The sequence below is a fragment of the Ornithorhynchus anatinus genome, chromosome 12 (assembly GCF_004115215.2).
Source record: "Ornithorhynchus anatinus isolate Pmale09 chromosome 12, mOrnAna1.pri.v4, whole genome shotgun sequence".
NCBI lineage: Eukaryota > Metazoa > Chordata > Mammalia > Monotremata > Ornithorhynchidae > Ornithorhynchus > Ornithorhynchus anatinus.
The window spans coordinates 33,110,157-33,134,798 of record NC_041739.1 but is presented as its reverse complement, the minus strand read 5'-3'; the positions used below and the strand labels follow the sequence as shown (position 1 = coordinate 33,134,798).

The window sequence follows — 24,642 nt, the reverse complement described above, 5'->3', positions numbered from 1 at the left end:
TATGTGCCAAGTACTGTACTGAGTGCTGAGGTAGATACAGGCTAATAAGATTTGGACTCAATCTCTGTCCTTTGTGGGCCTCACAGTTTTAATCACCATCCTGCAGATGAGATAACTGAGGCACAGCGAAGGGAAGTGACTTGCTAAAGGTCACAGAGCAGGCAAATGGTGGAGCCAGGCTTAGTATCCAGGTCCTTCTGACTCCCAACCTTGTGCTCTATCCACTAGGCCATGCGGTCACCGTTGGAGAGTTGGATGGAGCATTATTCTCGTGCGATAATTGCACTGCTGATGTTATTCATAGTTTAGCTTGTTTTATAAACAGATCTAAAAGGATGGCAGCTCACTCTTGGGACTCTTTTCCAATTGCTCCTCACTCCGAGAGTGTGTATATAACAGAGTTGGTAACGTGGTCCCTACCCACAATTAACTTACAGTCTAGAGGGAGAGAAACGTTAATATTGTACTTTCCCAAGCACTTAATGCAGTGCTTGGCATACAGTAATCAATCAATCAATACAATCAATAAATACAGGTGGTTGATTGATATAAATAAATTACAGATCTCTGCCTCTGAGACTTGTGGTCTTTCCACTAAGCCATGCTGTTTCTGAAAACTCTTCACTGTTGGCTTTAAGACATTCAGTCAGTTCTCCCCCATCCTATCTCACCTCCCCCCCTCCCTCCACCACCCAGTCCCCAAACTTCACCTCTCTAACACCACCCTACTTAAAGTCACCCGGTCTCATCTCTCTTCTGTCCACCCTTTGCTCAGGCTCTCCCACTTGCCTGGAACTCCCTCCCCCTTCGTATCTCATTCATTCGATGGTTTTTATTGAGTGCTTACCGTGTGCAGAGCACTTTACTAAGGACTTGGGAGAGTATGAAACAACAATAAACAGACACATTCCCTGCCTTCAGTGAGCTTCGTGGAGGTGGTTCTGACAGATTACCACGCTCTCCATCTCCCAAGCTCTCCTAAAATCGTATTTCCTTCAGGAAGCCTTCCTTGATTAACCTCCTACTTCCCACCATCTCCTTCCCTTTTAAGTCACCTACGCACTTGGCCCATACTCACCCCATCTCAGCCCCGCGGCACTTATATATACATACATATATATATCCTTTAATATCTGACTCCCGTTGGTACATTGTTAGCTCCTTGAAGGCAGGAATTATGCCTACCAGCTCTATTGTGCTCTCACAAGGGCTTAGAACAGTACTCTGCGCACAGTAAGCACTCAAATAACATGAATAATTCTGTCGACGTAGCTGCGTGAGATGATCATGTTGTTGGGAGATAATTTTTCAGTAGAAAATACTGTTTTTACCCCAAATTTTGCCTTGGGCACCCTTCCTATAAAGTACCTCATTAAGCTAACCATGCCTAATCCAGATGTCACCAGCCTAGCAGAGCATGAGTCAACCGCTTCCACCTCTGGCCATCCGTCCGATTGACAGCAGAAAGTTCGGGTCTGTACACCTCCTTGGTTTCTGTTTGTGCACTTTATCGCTGGTTCGGAGAGAGAGTGGAAGCAGGATCTTGGGACCCTGCACCATCCACCAGGCAATAATATCAGGGTGTGGGTAAGGAAGCAGTTTAAGAGGCTTGGAGAAGGAAACATTCTGGAGCCCGTGGCCTCTTCTGCATTAACCCAAAGCCGCATTCATGATGTTTTCTAGTTCTGTCATGCTGAATTGCAACAAAGGTACTCATGACCAAGTCTCCCCCCCCCCCCCTTTTTTAAGTGCCCAGAATTTTACTGAGCTCTGGGGTAGAGTCCAACGAATCCAAAGAGACGCAGCCCGTGTCCCACCTGGGGCTCACAGTCTCAATCTCCATTTTACAGATGAGTTACCTGAGGCACAGAGAAGTGAAGTGACTTGCCCGACGTCAGCCAACAGACAGGTGGTGGAGTTGGTATTAGAACCCAGGTCTTCTGACTCCGAGGGTCGTGCTCTTTCTACTAGGCCATGCTGCTGCTCCAGTTAATCTTATCATTTGGAGATGAGGCTAAAGATGGAGGTATCTTAATGAAAACTGCAGAATAGGTTAACTTTTGTTTTTGCAGCCTGCCCTCAGTTTCCCTCCTGGGGACAAGGGGATCATCTGTATTGACATTGTGTTGTCTGATCCAGATTCTTTCATTGTGTCTTTGCTCAGCTGATGTGACTGTTGGGGTTAAGCTTGAAATCTCTAGCTGACTGCCTTTTTCGAAAGACTAAAAGTGGCAGTTAGGCAAATTGTTGCAATGCTCTGCTTTCTCTAGTAGCCGCAAGTGTATTTGCAAGTGTCCAGCTTCTGTTGACTTAAATAGGAATGCCTCACTGTGATCAGAGGTTTAGGTATTCATAACAAAGCAAGCAGTTGCCGGTGAATTTATGAATGGCATAGTAAACAAGGTGTGTATTTGGATCAGCATGCCAATAACAGTGGAGGGACTTTAGCTCCAATTGAAATATCACAACAGTGATGAACAATGAATTCAGTGTAGTTTTAATGATCGTGTGTACATTTAATTACAGTCCTTCTTTGAGATGGTTTCCATTGTGTCACAGTTTAAGGGTGTGATTGTTGCCATCACATATTGTTTGGCTCAGTCCTAAAGGAGGTTTAGAGTGGAAAGTACCTTTATCAATTTACATGATATTCTTTTTCCCAGTAATATTAGAAATCATGACTTTGATCTTGTAAAATTCTCTGGAAAAAATAACAATCATTCTAATATGTGGTGAAATATCGTGAGAGTCAAGTATTATCTAACACGATTGTGGTAGAAATCTGAGTGATGCATTATCTTAAATGGAGCCAGTTGAGCTGTCTCGTGCACAACATCTTCCTCTAAATTAGAAATTTAAACTGAGACTGTATTTACTAAGCCCCAGAGGACAGACAGATAAAACCGAAGTTCGTGTTCAGTCCTTTAAACTTTCAGAAATTTTTCATTTGTCCTGGAAAAGGATATTTTTCAGAGTTGCCCTTTCATTTTATCTTTTTCAAGGGAGGGATTTGCGAGCATTTTGTTATGGATTACTGTTTGTTGCTAATCCAAACCATCAAATGGAGATGCTCCAGAGGGAAGGCTGCCTTCCTTAACCTATTTTGTCATTTAAATAGCGCAATATATTGCTCCAATATGCTTTCTCTGGGGAGAATGGAAACGCTCAAGTAGACTTCATCTAGTATTAATGAAGAGAATGGTTGACAACTGGGGGAAGTATCGTGGTCTACTGGTTAAAGCACGGCCTGGGAGCCAGAGGAACTGGATTGTAATTCTGGCTCTGCCACTTGCCTGCTGCGTGACCTTGGGGCATCTGTACTTCAGTTTCCTTAACTGCAAAAAAAGGGGGTTCAGTACCTGTTCTTTACTGTAAGCCCCAAAGGTGACAAGGTCTGTTCCTGGCCTGATTGACTTGTTTCAATCCCAATGTTCAGAACAGTCCTTGACATATAAGAACCACAATTGGCTGATGAATTTGAACAGGGAAGACTGCCAAGCCAAGTGGTGTATTTCATTAAAAACAAGAAAACCCCTAAACTGTGAAGACTGATGTCAGCAAAATTCATTTTTGGCTAGGGATTTTTTTCTGGTTTCCCCTCCCTCTTCTCAGTCATCCACATAGTTGTGGCTGAAGAAAAGCCTCATCTTTTTCATGGTAGCCAAAAGCTATTTTCCAGGTTAGCACCATCGCTTTAGCGGTTGGGTGGTGTGGTATCCTATTAGAGAAACAGACTTACCCTGGGGGGTGGATAGTTTAGTTAGAGGGGCTAAGTGATTGGGAACATTTAGTTAGGTATGAAGATCTTTTCATATAAATACCACAACTGTTGAAAAATCTTTGTGTTCCTGGTAACAATGAACAGATCTTTCCATATCGAACAAGTGACATAGATTTTTCCCCAGAAAGGGTCTTGCTTTTTCCTTTTTATTTTGCCTTTCATTCTGGCCTCCTCCTCAACTTCCTGAGAGAGGGTCAGACCCACCTACAGGGACATGGTTTAATTCCCACCTGTGTATTGTCTCCCAGGATTAAACACACTGCTCTGCACACAGTAAGCCCATAGTAAATAATGTTAATACTAACCCATTTCTAGCCTGTATGTTTTATGCTTCTCAAGGCCTGCATGTGGGTACAGTCTCCCCCCGAAGACCATAAGCTCCTTGTGGGCAAGGAACTTGTCTACCAACTCTGTTGTACTGTTCCAGTTGCTTGGTACAGTCCTCTGCATACCATAAACTCTCCATAATTCCATTGATTATGATGATGGCTTTAAGATCATGCAGGGGCAAATGAATCGAGGGAAAGGATAGTCTAGAAACGGTTCAACCTCTCTTGGCACTTAGGACTTTTATGGTATATTCAATTATTCAGCCATTTCGTCCTGGCGCAGATGCATCACTGCCTGTCGTCCTTGTTTACCCTCCTAGTCCCACTATTTGTAAGTAATTTGTGTCTACACGTGTTCCTCCATTAGACTCTACTACATGCCTTGAAGGCGGGAAATGTTTGATTTGCGTTATTTGTACTCAAGCACTTAATACAGTGTTCTTTGCACAAGTGATCATCATCATCAATGCCATTGAGTGCTTACTATGTGCAGAGAAGTATAACTAAGCTCTTGAGAGGGTACAGTACAACAGAGTTGGGGAACACCTTTCCTGCTCACCAAAGTCTTTCAGTTTAGAAGGGGAGACAAACATTAATATAAATAATGTATTTTCTACACTCTGTAGATATGTACACGAGTGCTGTGGGAATGAGGGTGAATAGCAAATTCACAAAGGTGTCATATCCAAAGGCATAGATGACACAGAAGAGAGAGGGAGCCGGGGAAAAGAGAGTTTAACTGGGGAAGGCCTCTAGGAGGAGAACTCAGGAGCTGAACTTTTTTTAATGTTATTTAAGCACTTACTACGAGTTAAACAGTGTTCTGCGCTCAGGGGTAGGTACAAGTTGTCTAGGACACAGTCTCTGTCCTACGTGGGCCTCAGTCAAAGTAGGAGGGAGAACAGGTATTTAATCCCCATTTTACAGTGGCGGAAACAGGAACAGAGCAGTTAAGTGACTTGCCCAAGGTCACGCAGCAAGCAGATGGCAGAGCCGCAATTAAAACCCATGTCCCAGGCCTGTGCTCTTTCAGCAAGGCCGTGATAATGATAAAGTGCAAGGATTTTTATAGGAGAGCTGAATATCTCAGTAGCTGATTTTCTTTAGATTCACAAATGAGTGTGGTTCATTGCAGGACTTGATTTGAATTTGACCTGCCTCCTTTTTTTTCTAATAAGAGAATGTCTGATAGCACGAACAATTCTGCTAATCATTCTGTGGCTATAGAAAGACAGTAATTAGAGAACAAGTTAAATTGATGATACAATATTTGAGTTGTTTAGTTTGTTTCCAGCTATAGGACTTACCAGAATTGACTGTCACCGTGTTCTTTAGTAATTTTTTTTCATTTGTTCCACAATGAGGTCAGAATCAAAACAAAGAAATGCTTTATTGACCTTTGGATGCAATTGGCTGCTTAGTTCATCATGTGATGGTGTGACATGGGAAGAGCTTGTACAAGACAGTCCCCGTTGTGGAAGAACACAAAATGCACCCCTCCTTTCCCAAGGCAAATGCATTTTTCCTCTAGGAATTTATTCTCAACCAAACTCAAATAAACCAAAATCTGTTTTCAACATGGGTATAAATTGGAAACTTAAGTTTCCTCTTGCTTTATCTCTATTAAAAAAATTACCTTTTTAGTGCAAAATATATTGCGACATGGTATTTGGAATTCATTTTGCATATTGAAATCTATGAGCAAAGAACCGTTGCGCGTGCAGGTGAGTGTAAGTGAATAAGAGTTGGCTTTGATGATTTGACCTCCCCTTCCCACCACTAAGTATCCCTCTGATCCTTTCATCAGAGAGAGGTTAAAAAAACTGAACACTCTTATGGGATTTTGTCTTGTGACCCAGAATGAGAAGCACATATCTCAGTGATGCAAAGGAAAAAAAAACCTTATTTTCAGTGAAAAAAAAAATAATGAAAGGTAACAGATATATCAACTTGAACCTGTTATAGTTGAGTAAATACCATAAATATCGCAAGACTTGAAAACCGAAGTGATTAAGGGCACTAAACCTAATAATGGGTAACAGTGTAGGTAATGTCCCTGAATCAGTCATGAGTCATGACTTTGAATTTGCAGAACTGATGTAAGGAATGCCCTCTCTATTATTCATTGCATGGTAGTTATCAAACTTCATCATGTGACACCAGTGGTGTCTCCAACCTTGCAGTTTAGTTAGGTCTCAGTCTCCCTAAGAAGTCTGCGGACATCTCCAGTTGCAAAGTATGACTCCACTTACCCCTAATCCTCATTTTAGAATGATGGTGTTACTTTCCTCTGTTATTGGCTTTTTAAGCAAGATTGCTCTTGTATATTCCTTTTCATTTGACAACACTCTACCGTCCCAGAATTCTTAAGTATGTTTTCCTTGTATCCCTGATCATTTGCTGCTAGAGAGTAATTTAGTGCTTGTGTATGGAAATCATATACTCGTCTTCTGTATTTCTCCTTTTACCCTTCAAAGCTCCTTGAGTCACTTAAAGCACCTTTTTTAAGCATAGTTCTTAGCATTTCCAAATAAAGCACTGCAAGGGCAACAACATTTTAGGCTGAGTGCGGTGTAACAACTAAAATTGCTCTGTTTTCTACAAAGACATTATTAAAGTAAATCAACGTTATTGTTATTAAGTGAGGGTTAGATGGAAGACCTGAAGGCTGCCTGTACTAGATAAAAAAAAAATCATTTGATAAAATTGAATATGCAGGCTTTAGTAATATACCGGAAGCTCGTCACTAGTCTTAACAGCCCTGATTGCTTTTAAGACAGATTTTATAAATTATTAGCATCTCAGCGCCAGTTACAAATGGTTTCTAGATCCTTGTTTTTCATTTACATTTGGTTGTTCCTATAACTTTTGCTTTTGTTTTCAAATTAGTGTTTTGTTAATCTACAATAATTGCCCTATTTATGTAGCGCTTACTATGTGCCAAGCACTGTGCTAAGTGCTGGGTTAGGTACAATATACGCTCATCAGATGCAGTTCCTGTCCCATATGATGCTCATAGTCTAGAGGTGAGAGAGCATAGATATTTAATTCCCGTTTTGCAGATGAAAACCCGGATCTCCAGAAACCCAGTCCTGTGTTCATGCTGCTTCTGAACTTCTCAGTTGAAGGCCTCATTGACTTTTTTCAATAAAATGAAATGCACTGGATTCAATATGTAATCCATCATGGGATTTTTTGTTTTTGTTTTTAAAGATTCCTCTGCAGACAAGTCCCTTAAGGAGTGGTAAAACTATTTGAAAAATGTCAGGGCATCAGAGAGATCTCTGGTAGTAATGATCAGAATTTTCCTATTTTCATTCTTTTATGTCATTTTCCCTCTAAATTGTTTTGTGCTTGTCAGCGTCCTCCATGAGACTGTAAACTTATCAAGGATGTGGATTGTGTCTCTTACTTTTATTGTACTGTCCCAAGCTCTTTCACTGTACACAGTAAGACCTCCCTCAACAACTACTATTGGTTGATTTGTTTCTGACTTTGTTTAGGCTGACAGAGCATCAGATAAAAGGGAATTGTGAATTAACAGATTACTAATGGTTTAGTGGCCAGATTGAAACATATAATGTAAAAATACTCTTTGAGACTCCAATTCAACAGATTATCCATTTTAAATTGTACTGTTGTGTTGGTAAAGGCACAGCATGAGTGGTAGACTGTCCAAATGGCTAAGCAGGTTTGAAAAATAGTTCCAAGGTTAAAAAAAAAAAGTACTAACATTGATTCGTAGATTTATTGAGGGATGACATAGGAAAATAGTGTGCCTCAAACCATTCCTAGCCCAGGTTTCTCTTGTCCCTTCCTACAAGTGGCAGCGCTCAATAAATACGATTGAATGAATGAATGAATGAATGCAACACTTGGACAGATGTGATTGTGTGTTTGTAAGGTCAGTTCTCCTCACCTCTGGAGGTAATGTTCATGATGAAGCCCACGTTAGGACAACTCAACTTGACTGCCACAAATGAGCAATTCCTTTTTTTCTGACATCATATCTCATTCTATCCAGTCAGAATTTTGTGGTCAGGCAAATCTTATTAAAGTTGTATAGTAAAAATACGCATTGTGGGAGAATAGACTAGAGACAGCCTCTTTGTGTGCATAATGTGGCCGGGACTATGGGTCTCAAGTTGGCTTTTTTAGTCACATAAGCATTTTTAGGGGAAATTCACCATCAGAGGTTTCTTCTTTGAGTATGGAGATCAATTACATGTTTATCAGAGTGAGATCATTATCTTATTTCAATGACCATTATATTTAATCAATTTTATTCAGCACATAGTGTGTGCAGAGCACTTTATTAAGTGCTTAAACACTGTACTAAGCGCTTGATATTCAGCTAAGCTATATTCCACTCAGAAGGATCAAATGTGATACAGTAGCAAAATGAACCAAGACTGATATCTTTCACCTGCCTGGAATGATACTCATTTATGATTCTTAACTTTCCGGATCTAGTAGTAGAAGCACATATTTTATTTCAGTGAAATTCAGATCAAATCCTCTCATCACATCTGGTCACTTGTGATAGTATAGTGATGGACTGAAAGTTTGTTGTGGGCCAGGAATGTTTTTGTACTCTCCCAAGCATTTAGTACAGTGCTCTGCATACAGTAGCTGCTCAATAAATACAGTTGAATGAATGAATGAAATACAGCTCTGTGGAATCAAAATTTGGACTATGGCCCAACATTTTTTGTTCTCATCTGGAATTTCTAAGTTAATGATAAAGTGGTACATGCAAACTTGGTCTTTATTAAGTACTTACTGACTTTGGAGTACTCTACTCTAGACTATAAGCTCATTAGAGGCAGGAAACATGTTTGCTAAATCTGTTGTACTCTTCCAAGAGCTTAGTAGAGTGCTCTACATCTAATAAGTGCGCAGTAAATATCATTGATTCATTGGTTGGAAAATGCAACGGAAGTCCGTTACAGGTTCCCTGTGATTAGCAAAGCTCCCGGTCTGATGCAGGTGACCGACTTTCATTCATTCATTCACTAGTATTTATTGAGCGCTTACTATGTGCAGAGCACTGTACTAAGCGCTTGGAATGAACAGGTCGGCAACAGATGGAGACAGTCCCCGCCGTTTGACGGGCCAACCCAATAGTTCATTAGGATGAAACAGTTGAATCATTAAATATACAAATGACCATCCAAAAAAAACCTTACACATATATATTATATATAAAGGCTGAGGCTAAGAATAAAATGAATACATGCTAAGGGGGGCTCTGAGATCACATAATGAGGCTATTGTAAATTATTTGGGAAAGCATTTTGAAGTATATGGGATTTTAGGAGGGCTTTTGAAGATGGAAGATCGGTTGTCTGATAAAATTGCTTCAAACTGGGGAAGCAGCAAAATAGGATAGATGTGAGAGACTAAGCTTAAAGTCAGGGATCTTAATAATAATAATAATAGTAATAAAATTTAACAAATGGCATTTGTTAAGCACTTACTATGTGCCAAACACTGTACTGAGTGCTGGGGTAGATACAAGATAATCAGGTCCCACATGGGGCTCACAGTTTTAGTAGGAGGGAGAACAGGTATTGAATACCCATTTTGCAGATGAGGAATTTGAGGCACAGAGAAATTAAGTGACTTGCCCAAGGTCACACAGGTAAGTGACGAGCCGGGGTTAGAACCCAGGTCATCCGACTCCTGAGTTCGTGCTATACCTCTATACCTCTGGGTTTATGTCCCTTTTTTAGGGAAGAGGATAGGAGTTAGAAGTGGAAATTATAGGAGGCTGAGAAGACGGGTAGGAGGTGAAGGAGAGAAAAATGAGATAGCTAAAGGGGGGGGCATCCTCACCACGTTACTTAAACTATTCAATATATACCTTAAGTTTTCACTTGGTCTGAACAAAATTTAAAATGACCAATATGCATATTTGAAATTCAGAGGAGAGATATTGCCTTTCAATTTAAAGTCAAATGAACACAATCATTCAGTCTTGTTTGTATTTTGACCCTGAGTCCTACATCTAGCATTGTCTATACCGATATTTTATTCCCAGTTTTCGTTTTCTTCAGCTGTAAACAAGGACATTTCCGCTTTACGTTTTGATGCGTTTAAATTGAGGTGGGTAGATTATTCTTCCAAAGCTGGGTATGCCCCATTTCCTTTGTGTGGATCTATTTCTAAATGGTTTAATATTTAACTTTTGACTTTAACAGTATGTACATTAAATCACCCTCCTTTTTGGGTAACACGCCCTTGTTTCAAACATTACAGTCACTCCCCACTTTGATTTCTTTATTTTTGAACCTTTCTGGGGACCTGCTGAAATAGCAAGGGCCATTTTTCATGTTTTTCCTTCAGAAAAATCCTCAAATGTCTATTAGGTAGTCATAATTTCTAACCTGAAGTTGTACCGGAAATGTCTCTGGCCCTTGTGTGGAACATTTGATTTTTAGTGGCCTTTTTCTTTTTCTCCCATTTTAAAATCACCTCAGTCATTCTTCAGAGATGCCAAAGTAGGCTAATGTTGAAGTGCCAAAAGGACCTTTCAATTTGAGATTTGTTAGACCTTTTGAGCTTCAAGTATTTAAGTGCTAATAAAATACTTGGAGATTCATGCTCTATTATGGCATCACCTCTCCGCGTCCCTTAGCTGTGTTGAGATGCCGACAGTCAAAATTTGTCTTTTGATTTTCTGACTTTTTGAAACTGTGACTTTTCAAAATTGTGAGAAAGTCAGAATCTAAGCCTCACTTAGTTTTTGTCTTCTTTCAGTGAAGCATGCTACAGTTCACTCTGTCATCTGTGAATGACACGTTCTAAAAAGCTGGAAGCCAGTCCGCAAATTTCTGAGAGAGGCTTTAACCCCAGTCAGAAAGGCCCTAGTGTGACCATGACAACCCTCATAAATACTGGGCCAAGAGGCCCCAAGTGACGTCACACATGTTACGCCCGGCCCTTGTGCCATTTTGCGGGAGTACGTCTGAGTTTTTGGCCCATCCTAGAGTATTTCTCCGGATGGGGGGGTGCTCAGCCCCCTGACTTATTCCAGATCTTTTCCCAGGTCCCTCTCTAAATGGGCTTTCCGTCTGAGCTGTGAAACTTGGTGGCGGAGGGAAAGACTGGATGTTCAGCGTTAAAATCCTGGATATAAAGGTATTTAGCATGGAATCCATACCGGATAGGAAGACAGGCCAGCTGAAAAAGCAAGACTCTGCTATAAAGCTGTGCTTCTGGCTACCTTAATAATAATGATAATAATTGTGGTGGTGAATTAATGGTATTTCTTACTATTATTGTCATTATAATTGTAATAGTGATTATAAGTAATTGCAGTATTTAAGTGCTTACTATATGCCAGCTATTGTACTAAGTGCTGGTAAGAAGCAGCGTGGCTCAGTGGAAAGAGCACGGGCTTGGGAGTCAGAGGTCATGGCTTCTGATTCCGCCTCCGCCACGTATCAGCTGTGTGACCTTGGGCAAGTCATTTAACTTCTCTGTGCCTCAGTTACCTCATCTGGAAAATGGGGATTAAGACTGTGAGCCCCACATGGGACAACCTCATTACCTCGTACCCCCCCACCCCCAATGCTTAGAATAGTGCTTGGCACATAGTAAGCACTGAACAGATGCCATCATTATTATTATTACAAGAAAATAGGGTTGGACACAGTCCCTGTCCCATATGGGACTCACAGTCTTAATCCCCATTTTAGAGACGAGGTAACTGAGGAACGGAGAAATAAACTGACTTGCTCAAGGTCACACAGCAGCCACAGCCAGCAGTAAGGAATTTCTCTTCGTTGTGGAGGTGAACGGGCAGCCATTGGAAATTCCTGCAGTGGCGGAGCTAGGACTAGGATCCACGTCGTACTAGGATCCACGTCCTTCTGACTCCCCGGCCCGCGCTCCGTCCGCTTCGCCATACTGCTTCCCTCTTATTGAGCATTTACTGTGTGCAGAGCACTGTAGTAGGCGCTTTGGGAGAGTACGGTACAATAGAATTGGTAAACACATTTCCTGCCCACAAGGAGCTCACGGACTAGAGCGGGAGACAGGCACAGAAATAAATTACAGACAGATATGTAATTGCTGAGGAACGGAGGGTAGGGTGAATACCAAGTATTTAAAGGGGTGAATAATCCAAGTGCAGAGCGACCCAGAAGGGAGGGGTAGGGGGTAAAATGACTTAATCAGGGAAGGCCTCTTGGGGCTGATGTGATTTTAATAAGGCTTTGAAGTGGGGATAGTGATCCTCTTTTGGATATGAAGGGGGGAGGGTATTGCAGGACTTGGGCGAGAGGTTGGACACAAGATAGTATGTGTACCACACATTGCGGTATGTTGAGAAAATTAGAATTAGAAGAATGAAGTATGCGATTGGGGTTGGAGCAGGAAACCAGGGACATAAGATAGGAGAAGGTGAACTGATTGAATTCTTTAGAGCCAACAGTAAGGAATTTCTGTTTCTTGTGGAGGTGAACACTGGAGGTTCCTGAAGAACTTATTAGGTGGCAATCACTGAACTAATCACTGGGGTAATACAGAACCATCAGCATGAATGCAGTGAGAGAGGCAAGGTATTTAATCCTCATTGTGGAGGTGAGGAGAATTGTGTGTGTTTGTGCATGGGGGAGAACACGGGAAATGAGAGAGAGGTTTCAGTTATTTCACTTTCTTTTAAAGTGTTAGGCAACTATTCAGTGACTCTTCAGATCATTCCGGATCTTAAAGCTAAATTGATTTCTGTCTGAAACGATGAGATTTCGTGATCGCACTGCGACTCTCTTTTCCCCACAAACCGAAGTTATTGGTAGCGTCCCATTCTGACATCCATCCAGGCTCCCAGTCACGCACCCATTGGGATGGGCTACCCATTGTCTTTTGGACATCAAGTGGTAGCTCTGAGCTTCGTGAACTTCCTTCATCTGTGAAATCGGGCTAGTGATCGCTTTCATTACCCTCGTTTGCCTTGTGAGACTTTTCGAGTTGGTAACTTTCCAGTTCTTCCTAGAAGAAGGGTGGAATACTCCAAGCCGTTTGCCTCTCTTAGCCTTGGATAACATGGTGTCTACTGATGTATAAATAATCCAAGTTGGATGGCTCGTCGGTGTTGACTGGTTTCCCTCTTGTCATTTCAGCTATGAAGACCTACAGTCTGTTTCTCCTACTCCTGTGGAGTGCCATCGGGACAGCCAGGGCTGCCAAAATCGTCATCGTGCCGCCTATCATGTTTGAGAGCCATATGTATATTTTCAAGACTCTAGCCTCGGCCTTGCACGAGAGAGGCCATCAGACGGTGTTCCTTCTCTCTGAAGGCCGTGACATCCCTGCCTCGAGTCACTACCGACTCCAACGCTATCCGGGAATCTTTAACAGCACCACCTCAGATGCGTTTCTCCAGTCCAAAATGCGGAACATTTTCTCCGGGAGGCTGACGGCCCTGGAGCTGTTTGACATTTTGGACCACTATTCCAAGAACTGTGATATGATGGTGGGGAACCAGGCCTTGATGCAGAGCCTGAAGAAGGAGAAGTTTGACCTGCTGCTGGTGGATCCCAATGAGATGTGTGGGTTTGTCATAGCTCATCTTTTAGGGGTCAAGTATGCTGTTTTTTCCACCGGTCTCTGGTATCCGGCTGAGGTGGGGGCTCCCGCTCCCTTGTCGTACGTTCCCGAATTTAACTCGCTCCTAACGGACCACATGAACTTGCTCGAGAGGATTAAAAACACCGGCGTTTACCTCATTTCCCGATTCGGGGTCAGCTTTTTGGTCCTTCCGAAGTACGAGAGGATAATGCAGAAATACAACCTGCAGCCCGAGAGATCTATGTACGACTTGGTGCACGGCTCCAGCCTGTGGATGCTGTGTACTGACGTAGCCCTGGAGTTCCCGAGACCCACGCTGCCCAATGTCGTGTACGTGGGGGGAATCCTAACCAGACCCGCCAGCCAACTGCCAGAAGTAAGTTTTGCCGAACTCTCCGGTAATTCCCTTGGCATCCAAGAGCTTCATTTCCGAGATTCAACTTGTGGTCGATATCTGTTTTCTCTGAAATACCGTCACAGGGCTCTCTGGCAGTCTGAAGTGGGAGGAGGGAAGCGAAGAGGATTTTATGGTGGTAGTAAATAGTAGAACTCTGAAAACAGGCATAGACAGAAGTCCCCAGTGTGTCTTGTATTAGGAAATGGGTTTTTGGCAATGTGCTGCAGCTTTCCTTCCTATTAGATCATTGCACTCTATGCCTTAGTGTGAACATGGCCAGCAGGGATGCAAGAATGTAGGTGTCGTTACACATGAACCCCTGTCACTAGAATCAATTCAAGTGCACATGTTCTCGGTCCCGACGTCTTAGGACTGGAGCCTGCCTGTTGGTCTCGATAGTTGGCTGCTTCATCGCCATCTTTATGCAGCACATTTTGGTGTCCTATTGTATTGCTCCTGATTCTATTTATTGCTATTGTTTTTGTCTGCCCGTCTCCCCCGTTTTGACTGAAAGCCCGTCAGAGGGCAGGGACTGTCTCTATCTGTTACCGATTTGTACATTCCAAGCGCTTAGTACAGTGCTCTGCACATAGTAAGCGCTCAATAAATACTACTGGATGAATGAATGAATGTAAGCGACTGATCACCTACCAGAAATCGCATGTATCCTGGAGACCAAAGAAGTTCCTCATTCTGCCCGTTTTGGTCTAGGAACTCAGGTTTGGATTTAGGTTTGCAAACTCAGTAGGTGATTGTGTTGCTTTGGGTTTGGTTCTCGGGTGGTCTGGGAGACCCTGGGGCAGAGGGAAGGAGCCACGTAGGGCTAGATTCGGTGTGAGTTCTGTTTATCTGATTTGATCGGTTTGAAGGGGTTGTTCCTTCACACTGTGACCGTGCGATACCTAAAAATTGAGTGTGTCAGATAGACTTTGCACATTGTGTTATACAAGGTGGTGATGTATGGTGTCAGTTTATTGTTTGAGTTACTTAAACTTGTGGGCCTTTCGATAGACAGCAAAGCTCATGTGAATATAGTGAGTCAGATCAACCCTCTTGTATTTTTTTTTTATTTAGTTTCAGCTGATTTGAGACGATGGCTTAAAAGGAGCAGTTGTTTTTGATCAAATTTATTTGATTATAGTGACAATATAAAGGTGAGTGGAGGTGCTTGTTTTTTGAAGCAATAAAATAAGTAGAGTCAAAACTGCAATTATTGGCATTTCCCTCCCTTCCTTCCTCCCTCCTGTGCTGTGATGTGGCCAATGGAAAGAACACAGTCCCGAAGGCACGGCACCTGGGTTCTAACCCCAGATCTTCCACTTGTCTGCTGTGGGATCTAATAAAGAATAATAACTGTGGTATTTAAGCGCTTAACTGTGCACCATGCACTGTACTAGGTGCTGGTGTGGATACAAGCAGATTGGGTTGGACACAGTCCCTGTCCCACAAATTGGGCTCACAGTCTCAATCCCCATTTTGCAAATGAAGAAACTGAGGCACAGAGATGTGAAGTGACATGTCCAGGATCATACAGCAGGCAAGTGGCAGAGCTGGAATTAGAACCCAGGTCCTTATGACTCCCAGACTTGTGCTCTATTCATTAGACTATGCCGCTTGCCGACACCTTGGGCAAGTTACTTCTGTGCCTCTGTTTTCTCATCTGTAAAATGGAGATTTATTGTATGGTGGTCAGTTAGGCTAGATGTTATCCAGCAGCCTCTCATTTTCCTGCTGAGATTGTTTACTGGCCGCTAGGGCCGAAGTAATGGAGAAATAGGCGGTCTAGAAATCTGTGGGCCGCAGGGAGTCGCTTGCCTGGTTTTACAGCAGAGAGTCTCTTTCTTCAGCAGGTCTGTCCCCTGTCCCATATACCTTGTGTGAGTGTGGGAGTGGAGGGAGGGAGTTCTCTAAGTGGTATGTGGCATTTTTGAGGGCCTTTATTGGGCTGACCAGTGAAAAAGTGTGAACATCAGGGCCCCGATCAAATTGGGGTAATACCGCTTCTCCCGTTCCCGCGATTCTCTGTGGCTTAAGTTGCTGAAAATGCCACTGTCCGGAGTCTCAGAAAATGAACCCGTGAATTCTTCCGAACATCAGTACGTGAATGGTCAGACACTGGCAGATTTGAGGAGAAGAAGCAGCCCGTGACTGAACCAAGTCTCTATTATGCCCCAGTACAGCTGGGGGCGGGTAGGGGAGAGGGACATTACAAGTAGAAGAGTGTGTCTTAGTGAAAGATGGGCTGTTGTTTGCTAAGAAATACCCCCCATGGAAATTAAGACGAGGCAGTAAGTACTGCACACACATTGTGTGGCCTGGTATCCATTTTATTGTACTAGAAATATTAATGCAGCTTCCTCCTTTTGAGTTTTACCAAGCTGATCATTTTACGCCTAATAAAAATGCCCTCCCTTCAAACAGCTTATAAAGATGATGATATCTGCACCTACCCTTTTTGTCTGTTGCCTGCATTTTTTTTGCTCCATGGACCCTTCTTTTTGCCCTTTTATTCCAGTGGCCTACTAGAGGGAGATGAGAAGACCTGGTTTCTAATCTCTGCTCTGTCACCTTCCTGCTCCGTGACCCGGGGAAGTCTTTTAACAAATACCAACGTTATTATCGTTAGTATAATTGAGTTGAATACTTACTATATGCCAAGCACTATGCCAAGCTCTGGGGTAGAGACAAGATATGTCAGACACTGTCTCTGTCCCATATGGGTCTCATAGTTTAAGTAGGAGGAAGAAGAGATTTCCCCATTTCACAGATGAGGAAACTGAGGCATAGCTGTTAAGTAACTTGCCCAAAGTCACCCCAGGTAAGTCATGGAGCAAGGATTAGAACCCAGGTCCCCTCCCTCCCAGGCCTCTGCTCTTTCCACTAGGCCACCATCTCTGGGAATTTGATACCTTTTCTCACTCCTACTTACACCGAGTTCCCTGTGGGACAGAGACTGTGGTCAAGTGGAGATCTGCCAAATTCTTGGACCAGCATGGTATCCATTTAGATAGAAGGGAAGGGGTGGATTCCGGAAATATTGTGAAGGAAGGACAAATAGAACTGGTGACACTGGCCTGAGAGCCAGAGGATCTGGGTTCTATCCTGGCTGTGCCCCTTGCCTATTGGAGAAGCAGCGTGGCTCAGTGGAAAGAGCACGGGCTTTGGAGTCAGAGGTCATGGGTTCGAATCCCAGCTCTGCCACTTGTCAGTTGTGTGACTGTGGGCAAGTCACTTAACTTCTCTGTGCCTCAGTTCCCTCATCTGTAAAATGGGGATGAAGACTGGGAGCCCCACGTGGGACAACCTGATTCCCCTGTGTCTACCCCAGCGCTTAGAACGGTGCTCTGCACGTAATAAGCGCTTAACAAATACCAACATTATTATTATTATGTAAGCTTGGGCAAGTCATTTAGTTCTCTGTGCTTGTTTCCTCAACTGCAGAATGGTTATTCAATTCCTGTTCTTCCTCTTATTTCTGCTAGACTGTGAGTCCCGATCTGAGTATGTTCAACTGGGTTATCTTGTATCTACTATCTACCCACGTGCTTAAAACTGTGCTTGACACATAGTAAGTACTTAATAAATGCATTTTAAAGGCAAAAAGAAAGCACTGTACTAAGCCCTGAGATTGATACAGTGAGAACAGATTGTACACAGTCCCTGTCCCGCATGAGACTACGAGTCTGACGGACTTAGTGATGTTGTCAGCTGAGCTGGAAAAGTCCGGTGGAAGTGAATATATGGGAGGAGGACTCAGACTCAATCTTTGCAGCAGTGACACGCCTACGTCCTGCTTCTGACCTGGAACTCCCTTCCTCTTCACATCTGACAGATGTTCACTCTCCCCACTTCCATAGCCTTACTAAAGACACATCTCCAAGAGCCCTTCCCTGACTAAGCCCTCATTTTTCTTTTCTCCCATTCCCTTCTGTGTCAGCCTTACCCTAGGATTTGCACCCGTATTCACCTCCTCCCTCACCCCCATAGCACATGCACATATCTGTAATCTATTTATTTATTATCATTATCATGTGACCCCAGGTCACACAGCAGGACGGTGACAGAGCAGAGATTAGAAGCCAGGTCTTCTGATATCCCTCTACTAGGCCACTGGAATAAAAGGGCAAAAAGAAGGGTTCATGGAGCAAAAAAATTGCAGGCAACAGAAAAAAGGGTAGGTGCTGTCTCCCCCTCTAGACTCTAAACTCGTTGTGAGCAAGGAATGTGCCTTCCGGCTCTGTTATATTGTACTCTCCCAAGTGTCTAGTACAGTGCTTTGCACTGAAAGCACAGTAAACCCTCAATAAATATGATTGATACTAGACTTATAGGACAGAGCCTCTGACCGGACTAAATATTTGCCCCAGTGCTTAGTACAGTGCGTGGCACATACTAAGTTTTTAACAAGCGATATAATTATATGTAATGACATTAAGCATTTTTTTGTGCTGAGCACTGTACATATGTATATATGTTCAACTTTACACTGCAATATAAAACAATATATTTGCAGTGTAAAGTTGAACGTAATTACAGTGTGAGTGACTTCTTCTTAAATGGTCTCTGTTAAGCACTTACTATATGCCAGTCACCATACTAAACACTGGTGGAGGTACAAGCTAATGAGGTTGGACATTGATACCATGGGACTCATAGTATTAATTCCCATTTTTACAGATGAGGGAGCTGAGGCATAGAGAAGTAAAGTGATTTGCCCAAGTTCACACAGCGGAAAAGTGAGGGAGCTGGGTCTAGAACCCAGGTCCTTCTGATTCCCAGGCCCATGCTCTGTCCACAAAGCCACGCTGCTTCTCAGTCCTGGGATTGGGATGCAAGGCAGGAAGGTGAGTGGAGTTGGGAAGAAGAAAACTTTCTGAAGGAGGTGGGTCCTGGCCTGTGACTTTTACAAAAGGAGATGTGTTTAGGTAGCGAAAGATGGAGCAGACTGCTCTAAAGGTTGAGTGTAATGTATCACTCTATACTGCCTTCTAGTAAAGAGTAGTATCTTACCCAATGTATTGGTGTCCTTGGGACCAAATAATGCTGTAAGAGAAGGCTGTAAATTGCTGTTTCTAGAAATGAAATGTCAGAGCTTTTCACACTGCCTGGGGAACAACATTTATCATCCTAATCAACAGAATTTATTGAAGGACTATTAGGTACAGAGAGCACTGGAGCTGCCAACAAACAGCTAGATTCTGCGGGTATCATGGGGAATTCTCATTTAGTTTTCACTTCCAGCCTTCATTTAGTTTGACTCACAGGGCACAATGAGGAATCTTGACTGTCAAATGAATATTTTTCTTGCTCCTTGATCTGTATGAAGGGCCACACCATTTATAACAAGTGATAGTAATGTTACCTTTCTCAAAACAGAACTAAAAGTCACGTCACAGCTACAGTGAGTGGTAAATGTGTGGATTTGTATAGCGGAAGACGTTGGACACATTGGAGAGATCAGTTCTGGAGGGATTTGAATAAATTGATGGAAGAGTGGTTCACAGACGCTTGTGAGAAAGAATGTTGGGAATGTAGAAAGAAATGCTTTAGTTGTGATACCTTACAGACCTAAATGTTAGGGTGCATATCCAGGACGAACCCAAGCATCCTGTTGACTTGGTCAGACACAGAAGGCAAGACTAGGTGGACCAAGTAATGCCTTTTTTATGTTCTGTTGACCTTAAATTTTGTGGTACTTAAGGCGGTCAATCAGTCAATGGTATTTATTGAGTGCTTATTGTGTGCAGGACACTGTGCTAGGCACTTGGGAGAATAAAAGCCTTAGAGCTGGTAGACACGATCCATACTTATAAGGTGAAGCAGCATGGTCTAGTGGAAAGAGCGTGGGCCTGGGAGTAAGAGGACCTAAATTCTAATCCTGGCTCTGTCAGTTGTCTGTTGTATGACCTCGAACAAGTCACTTATCTTCTCTGTGCCTCAGTTACCTCATCTGTAAAATGGGGATTAAGACCGGGAGCCCAATGTGGGGCATGGATTGGGTCCAACCTGATTATCTTGAGTATACCCCAGCGCTTGGTATAGTGCTTGACACATAGTAATCACTTTATACCATTTTTTTTTTTTAAAAAAAGGCCTTACAGTCTAGTTGAGAAGACAGACATTAAAATAAATTGCCAGTAAGGGAAAAGACATTGTGTAAGAATATGCTCATAACTGCTGTAGGGCTTAGGGCGGCGTGAATATGAGGCGCTTAGGGGCTACAGATCGAAATGTATAGACGATGCAGGAGGAAGGGTGAGTAGGCAGAATGAGGGCATGGAAGTCATGGAAGGTCTTTTGGAGGGGGTGTGATTTTAATAAAGCTCTGAAGGTGGAGAGAGTGATGTTGTCAGGTATGAAGGAGGAAGAAGCTCCAGGCCAAAGAGAGAACATTGGCAAGGGGTTGGTGGTGAGAAACTCTCTCTTCGGGAACTGGTTTAGCAATTAGCAAAATCAACTTTCATCCGTGCCCAAGTTCTTGGAAAGTCCGGCGCTTTCCACATGAGCGCACACTGAATTATTGTAGCATCTGTTGAACAACGAGACAGGCAGTGCTAGTCTCCAGCTCTTCCATTTACTCTCCGTGTTCATCCGTGCTCACAGAAACATACTTTTGCAGCGACCGAGAGTAAAACTTCACTAGTTCTAGTTTCCCAGTAGAGGTGAAGGAAAACCAGTCCCTAAAAAACACGTAGGTTTGAAGATGAAGTGGAATCTTTGGGCTCTATGTCAAATCATTCCCTGGCTGGTGACCTGTTATCTTCATCTCTGAATGGAGGCTTTTTTTAATTGGCAAGGTCATGAGTGTTTGGGGGATATTTGTGGGGGGTTTTGGTGTGGGAGAGTGGAATTGGGAAGAAATTGGAGTACTGGGCTTTGGTAGATGAATCAAATGAATATGATTTCATGGGAATTTCTTAGTAAGGATTTTTGAAATGAAAAATAAGTATCGGGTTCTTAGATCTGACAGGAGTACCCCTTCCTCCTCCCACAAGTCTCTGTCCAGGGCAGTTAATTCCAGGGTGTTTATGACTGATGATTATGTAAGTGGCAAAAGTGAGCTAGGGATACCTTCACGTTCATATTATGTCTTCAAAAAGATCAATGGAAAAATGCTCTTGATCGTTCAAATCATCCACATAGAACAAATCAGAAATATATTGCCATCAACTCTAATTTTAGCAAACATCACAAAAATCTATATTTTCATTTTCATGAGGAAATCACTTAAGTGCAACGATATTTCCTGTTAACATGTCCAAATCTACGGTCCCCTCGACTTTGAAATAAAATTAAAAAGGCAAAGTAGGAGCACCATTTATACCACCAACCGTTTGATTTTCAACCTAAAATGAAAATGGACAAGAGTTTACAGAACAGAGTATTATTATGATTTATTAATGTGGATCAGCATGAACCCGAAGAGCTTTCGAACCATTCATTTTATTGTCAGTCCCCGTTCCGTTTGTTTAAAATCATTTTAAAACTTTCCCACTTCTGTAAAACCATTTTTTTCTTAAGTGGAATTCATAAATTAAAAATTAATTTAAACAATTTTTCTTATCCTAAGCAACTCTTCTTGAATAGCATACTGCAGGACAGTCTTTTGCTGTTTTTACTAATTTAGGATTTTTTGCACAGCCAGATATGGAAAAGGAAGATTGATAAAGTCTTCTGTCTGCAGAAAAGAGGAAGCAGCCTCAGATTTTTGGTCCCATTATATTTGTATTTGGGATGTTGTTTATTTGCGGGGGGGGGACGACAACCAGTATTAGGCACCACTGGTTACTGCCAGCTGGGAATTTGCTCTTCGGTCCCAGCTGTGCATTTAGCAATAACTTGTGCTAAGAATAGCTAATTAGAAACTCCAGTAGAACAAAGCTCACATAGTGGGAATGACACAATACCATTTTTGTCTAAGAATAATAAGAAATTATTTTTTTCATATAGTCATGACTTCAGCCATACGAGTTCTGAGAATGCCGGTGCTGGGGAGGCTTGAGCAAAATATGATAATTCAACTAGAAAATAGCGTGGCATTACTTTGGTCTCTTCTAGGAATCCCGAACCTCTCTTCTGAAAAGATCTAATATTCCCATACACCGATCAACAACCCCCAGTTGATTCCGTGCAGCTAGTACTTGGTGAACTATAGTTTCCTAAAGGAAGTGAATGTGAGAAGCAGTGTGGCCTACTGGAAAGAGCTTGGATCTGGGAATCTGAGGAGCTGGGTTTTAATCCCGCTCTGCTAAATGCTCCATCTGTGACTCTGGGCAAGTCACTTCACTATGCCTTAGCTATCTTATATGTAGAATGGGGATTAAGACTGTGAACCCAGGTGGTTCATGGACCTGATTAACTTGTATCTACCCCAGCACTTAGTATAGTTCCTGGCACATGCCGAGTGCTTAACAAATACTTTTTTAAAAAAAACTGGTAAGGGCAGATTGCATTACTACATTCCCATCGTCCAAAAAAATTGACCGAAACAAGGTAAATATTGTAAAAACATAGATACAAGATCAAATAACAGTGTAAACATCATTAGTGAAAGATTTGAGTTGTGCTTTTTTGTACCCCTAGGCAAAGACAGTATTTGATCTTTAGGGTGATCATTTACATCCTAATTAGCAAAAAGGAACCTGGCTTTGGAGCAGCCATTATCTATGTTAAATAGATTTTTCTATACAAATGCTAAATTGAAATGAGCGTTAGTGACTCTTATCAAGTTAGTGGAAAACTTCAAAGGTGGAGGAGGGAAAGTAGTTAAACCGAGGTAAACCTAGCAGTTACTGTCACCGCGGGAAAGAGGGCTATCACAAAACCACCGAAGGCAGAGCATTATCATAAGGAATTGCTTTAGTAACTGTTCCGTTGTGGTCAGTGGATTTACTAGAAAATGTGGTTCAGTATTAATCGTGACAGCCTCGCTAATAGTAATGATCATTTATAGTATTTAAGTACTCACTATGTGCAAGGCACTGCACTAAGCCCTGGCACTAGTGATGCTAGAGTACACACAACCCCTGGAATCAGAGTAATGCCCGTCACAACAATAATTGTTGTATTTACTAAGCACTTCTGCCGAACACAGTACCAAGCGTTGGGGTAAATACACCCCAGTCATATCAGAAAAAGTCTCTGTCCCACATGGGGCTGACTGAAATGGAGAGAACACACTTTTTACCCCCATTTTACAGATACGGTCAATGAGGCACAGAGAAGGAAAGTGACTTGTCCAAGGTCACACAGTGAGCAAGTGGCAGATCTGGGGTTGGAATGCAGGTCCTCCGATTCGCCGGCCTGTGTTCTTAACATCTCTGTGTCTCAGTTTCCTCTTCTGTAAAATGGTAATTTGTTCCTCCCCCGTAGATTGTGAGCCCTTGGGTGATAATGTTGGTATTTGTTAAGCGCTTACTGTGTGCCGAGCACTGGTCTAAGCACTGGGGTTGATACAAGGTAATGAGGTTGTCCCACGTGGGGCTCACAGTCTTCATCCCCATTTTACAGATGAGGGAACTGAGGCACCGAGAAGTTAAGTGACTTGCCCAAAGTCACACAGCTGACAAGTGGCGGAGCTGGGATTAGAACCCATGACCTCTGACTCCTAAGTCCGGGCTCTCTCCACTGAGCCACGCTGTGGTCCTAAGTACTTTCAGACCTGATTATTGTATCTACTCGGGCATCTAGTAGCTAGATCACGGTGTTAAGCACATAGTAAATGCTTAACGAATACAATTATTATCATCATTATTATTTCACCTTAAAATCTGCTTTTGTCTGAAATCCTGAATTCTCTGAATGGGTTTTCCAAACTATCCCAATTCAGCAATTAATCACACACTCCACACGACACATGTGGACAAACTCTGTGGACTGTCAGAGTTACCAATATCTACGGTCAAATAGTAATTCTGTATAGTTGCTTACAAAGCATCCATAGGGGATGAGGGAAGGAAAATTTTTAGATATGATATTCCCTGTCTTAGACTGTGAATCCCCGGAGGGGCAGGGACAATGTCTTCTACCTGTGTGTTCTCTCCTAGCACTTAGAACATGCGAAGCACACAGTAATCACTTAAATATTACCTCTGCTACTTTGTGGGATAAATCAATTCATGAATGTTTTAGAAGATCAAATGGAGGAGTTGATGTACTCTTGTTTCAGGCTCTTCTTTTTTTTATTTTACTTTTCAGAAGCAGCGAGGCCTAGTGGATAGAGCATGTGCCTGGGAGGACCTGGGCTCTAATCCTAGATTTCCCACTTGTCTGCTATGTGACCTTAGGCAGGGCACTTCACTTCTCTGTGCCTCAGTAACCTCATCTGTAAAATGGGGATTAAGCATGAGTCCCATGTGGAACGTGGAATGTGTCCAACTGGATGATCTAGTCTATGTAGTACAGTGCCTGGCACGTAGTAAGCACCTAACACATACCATTAAAAAGTAGTCTTTAGGTTTTAGTAAAGTGTTTAGGATCTTCATATTGCTCAGAGCAACATGATTCTGTGAGAAGAAAAAAATTAAAGTAGGATCTCTAAACTGGTATTCAGCAAATTT

At 42.5% G+C, this 24,642-nt stretch overlaps 1 protein-coding gene across 5 annotated transcripts in view; it reads left to right on the top strand.

Moving 5' to 3' along the window:
- The window catches only part of UGT8 (UDP glycosyltransferase 8), a 174,338-nt gene that overhangs the window by 118,982 nt on the left and 30,714 nt on the right, over positions 1-24,642 (top strand). For 3 of the 5 annotated variants that reach the window (XM_029077043.2, XM_007670172.4, XM_007670173.4), the window contains exon 2: positions 13,239-14,062. In XM_029077043.2, the coding sequence (XP_028932876.1) occupies positions 13,241-14,062 (822 nt within the window). In that variant the 5' untranslated portion in view covers positions 13,239-13,240. Of the gene's footprint in view, positions 1-1,292; positions 1,474-11,101; positions 11,254-13,238; positions 14,063-24,642 lie in introns of those variants that run through there. The other 2 variants (XM_039913740.1, XM_001507679.6) reach the window with 2 other exon arrangements.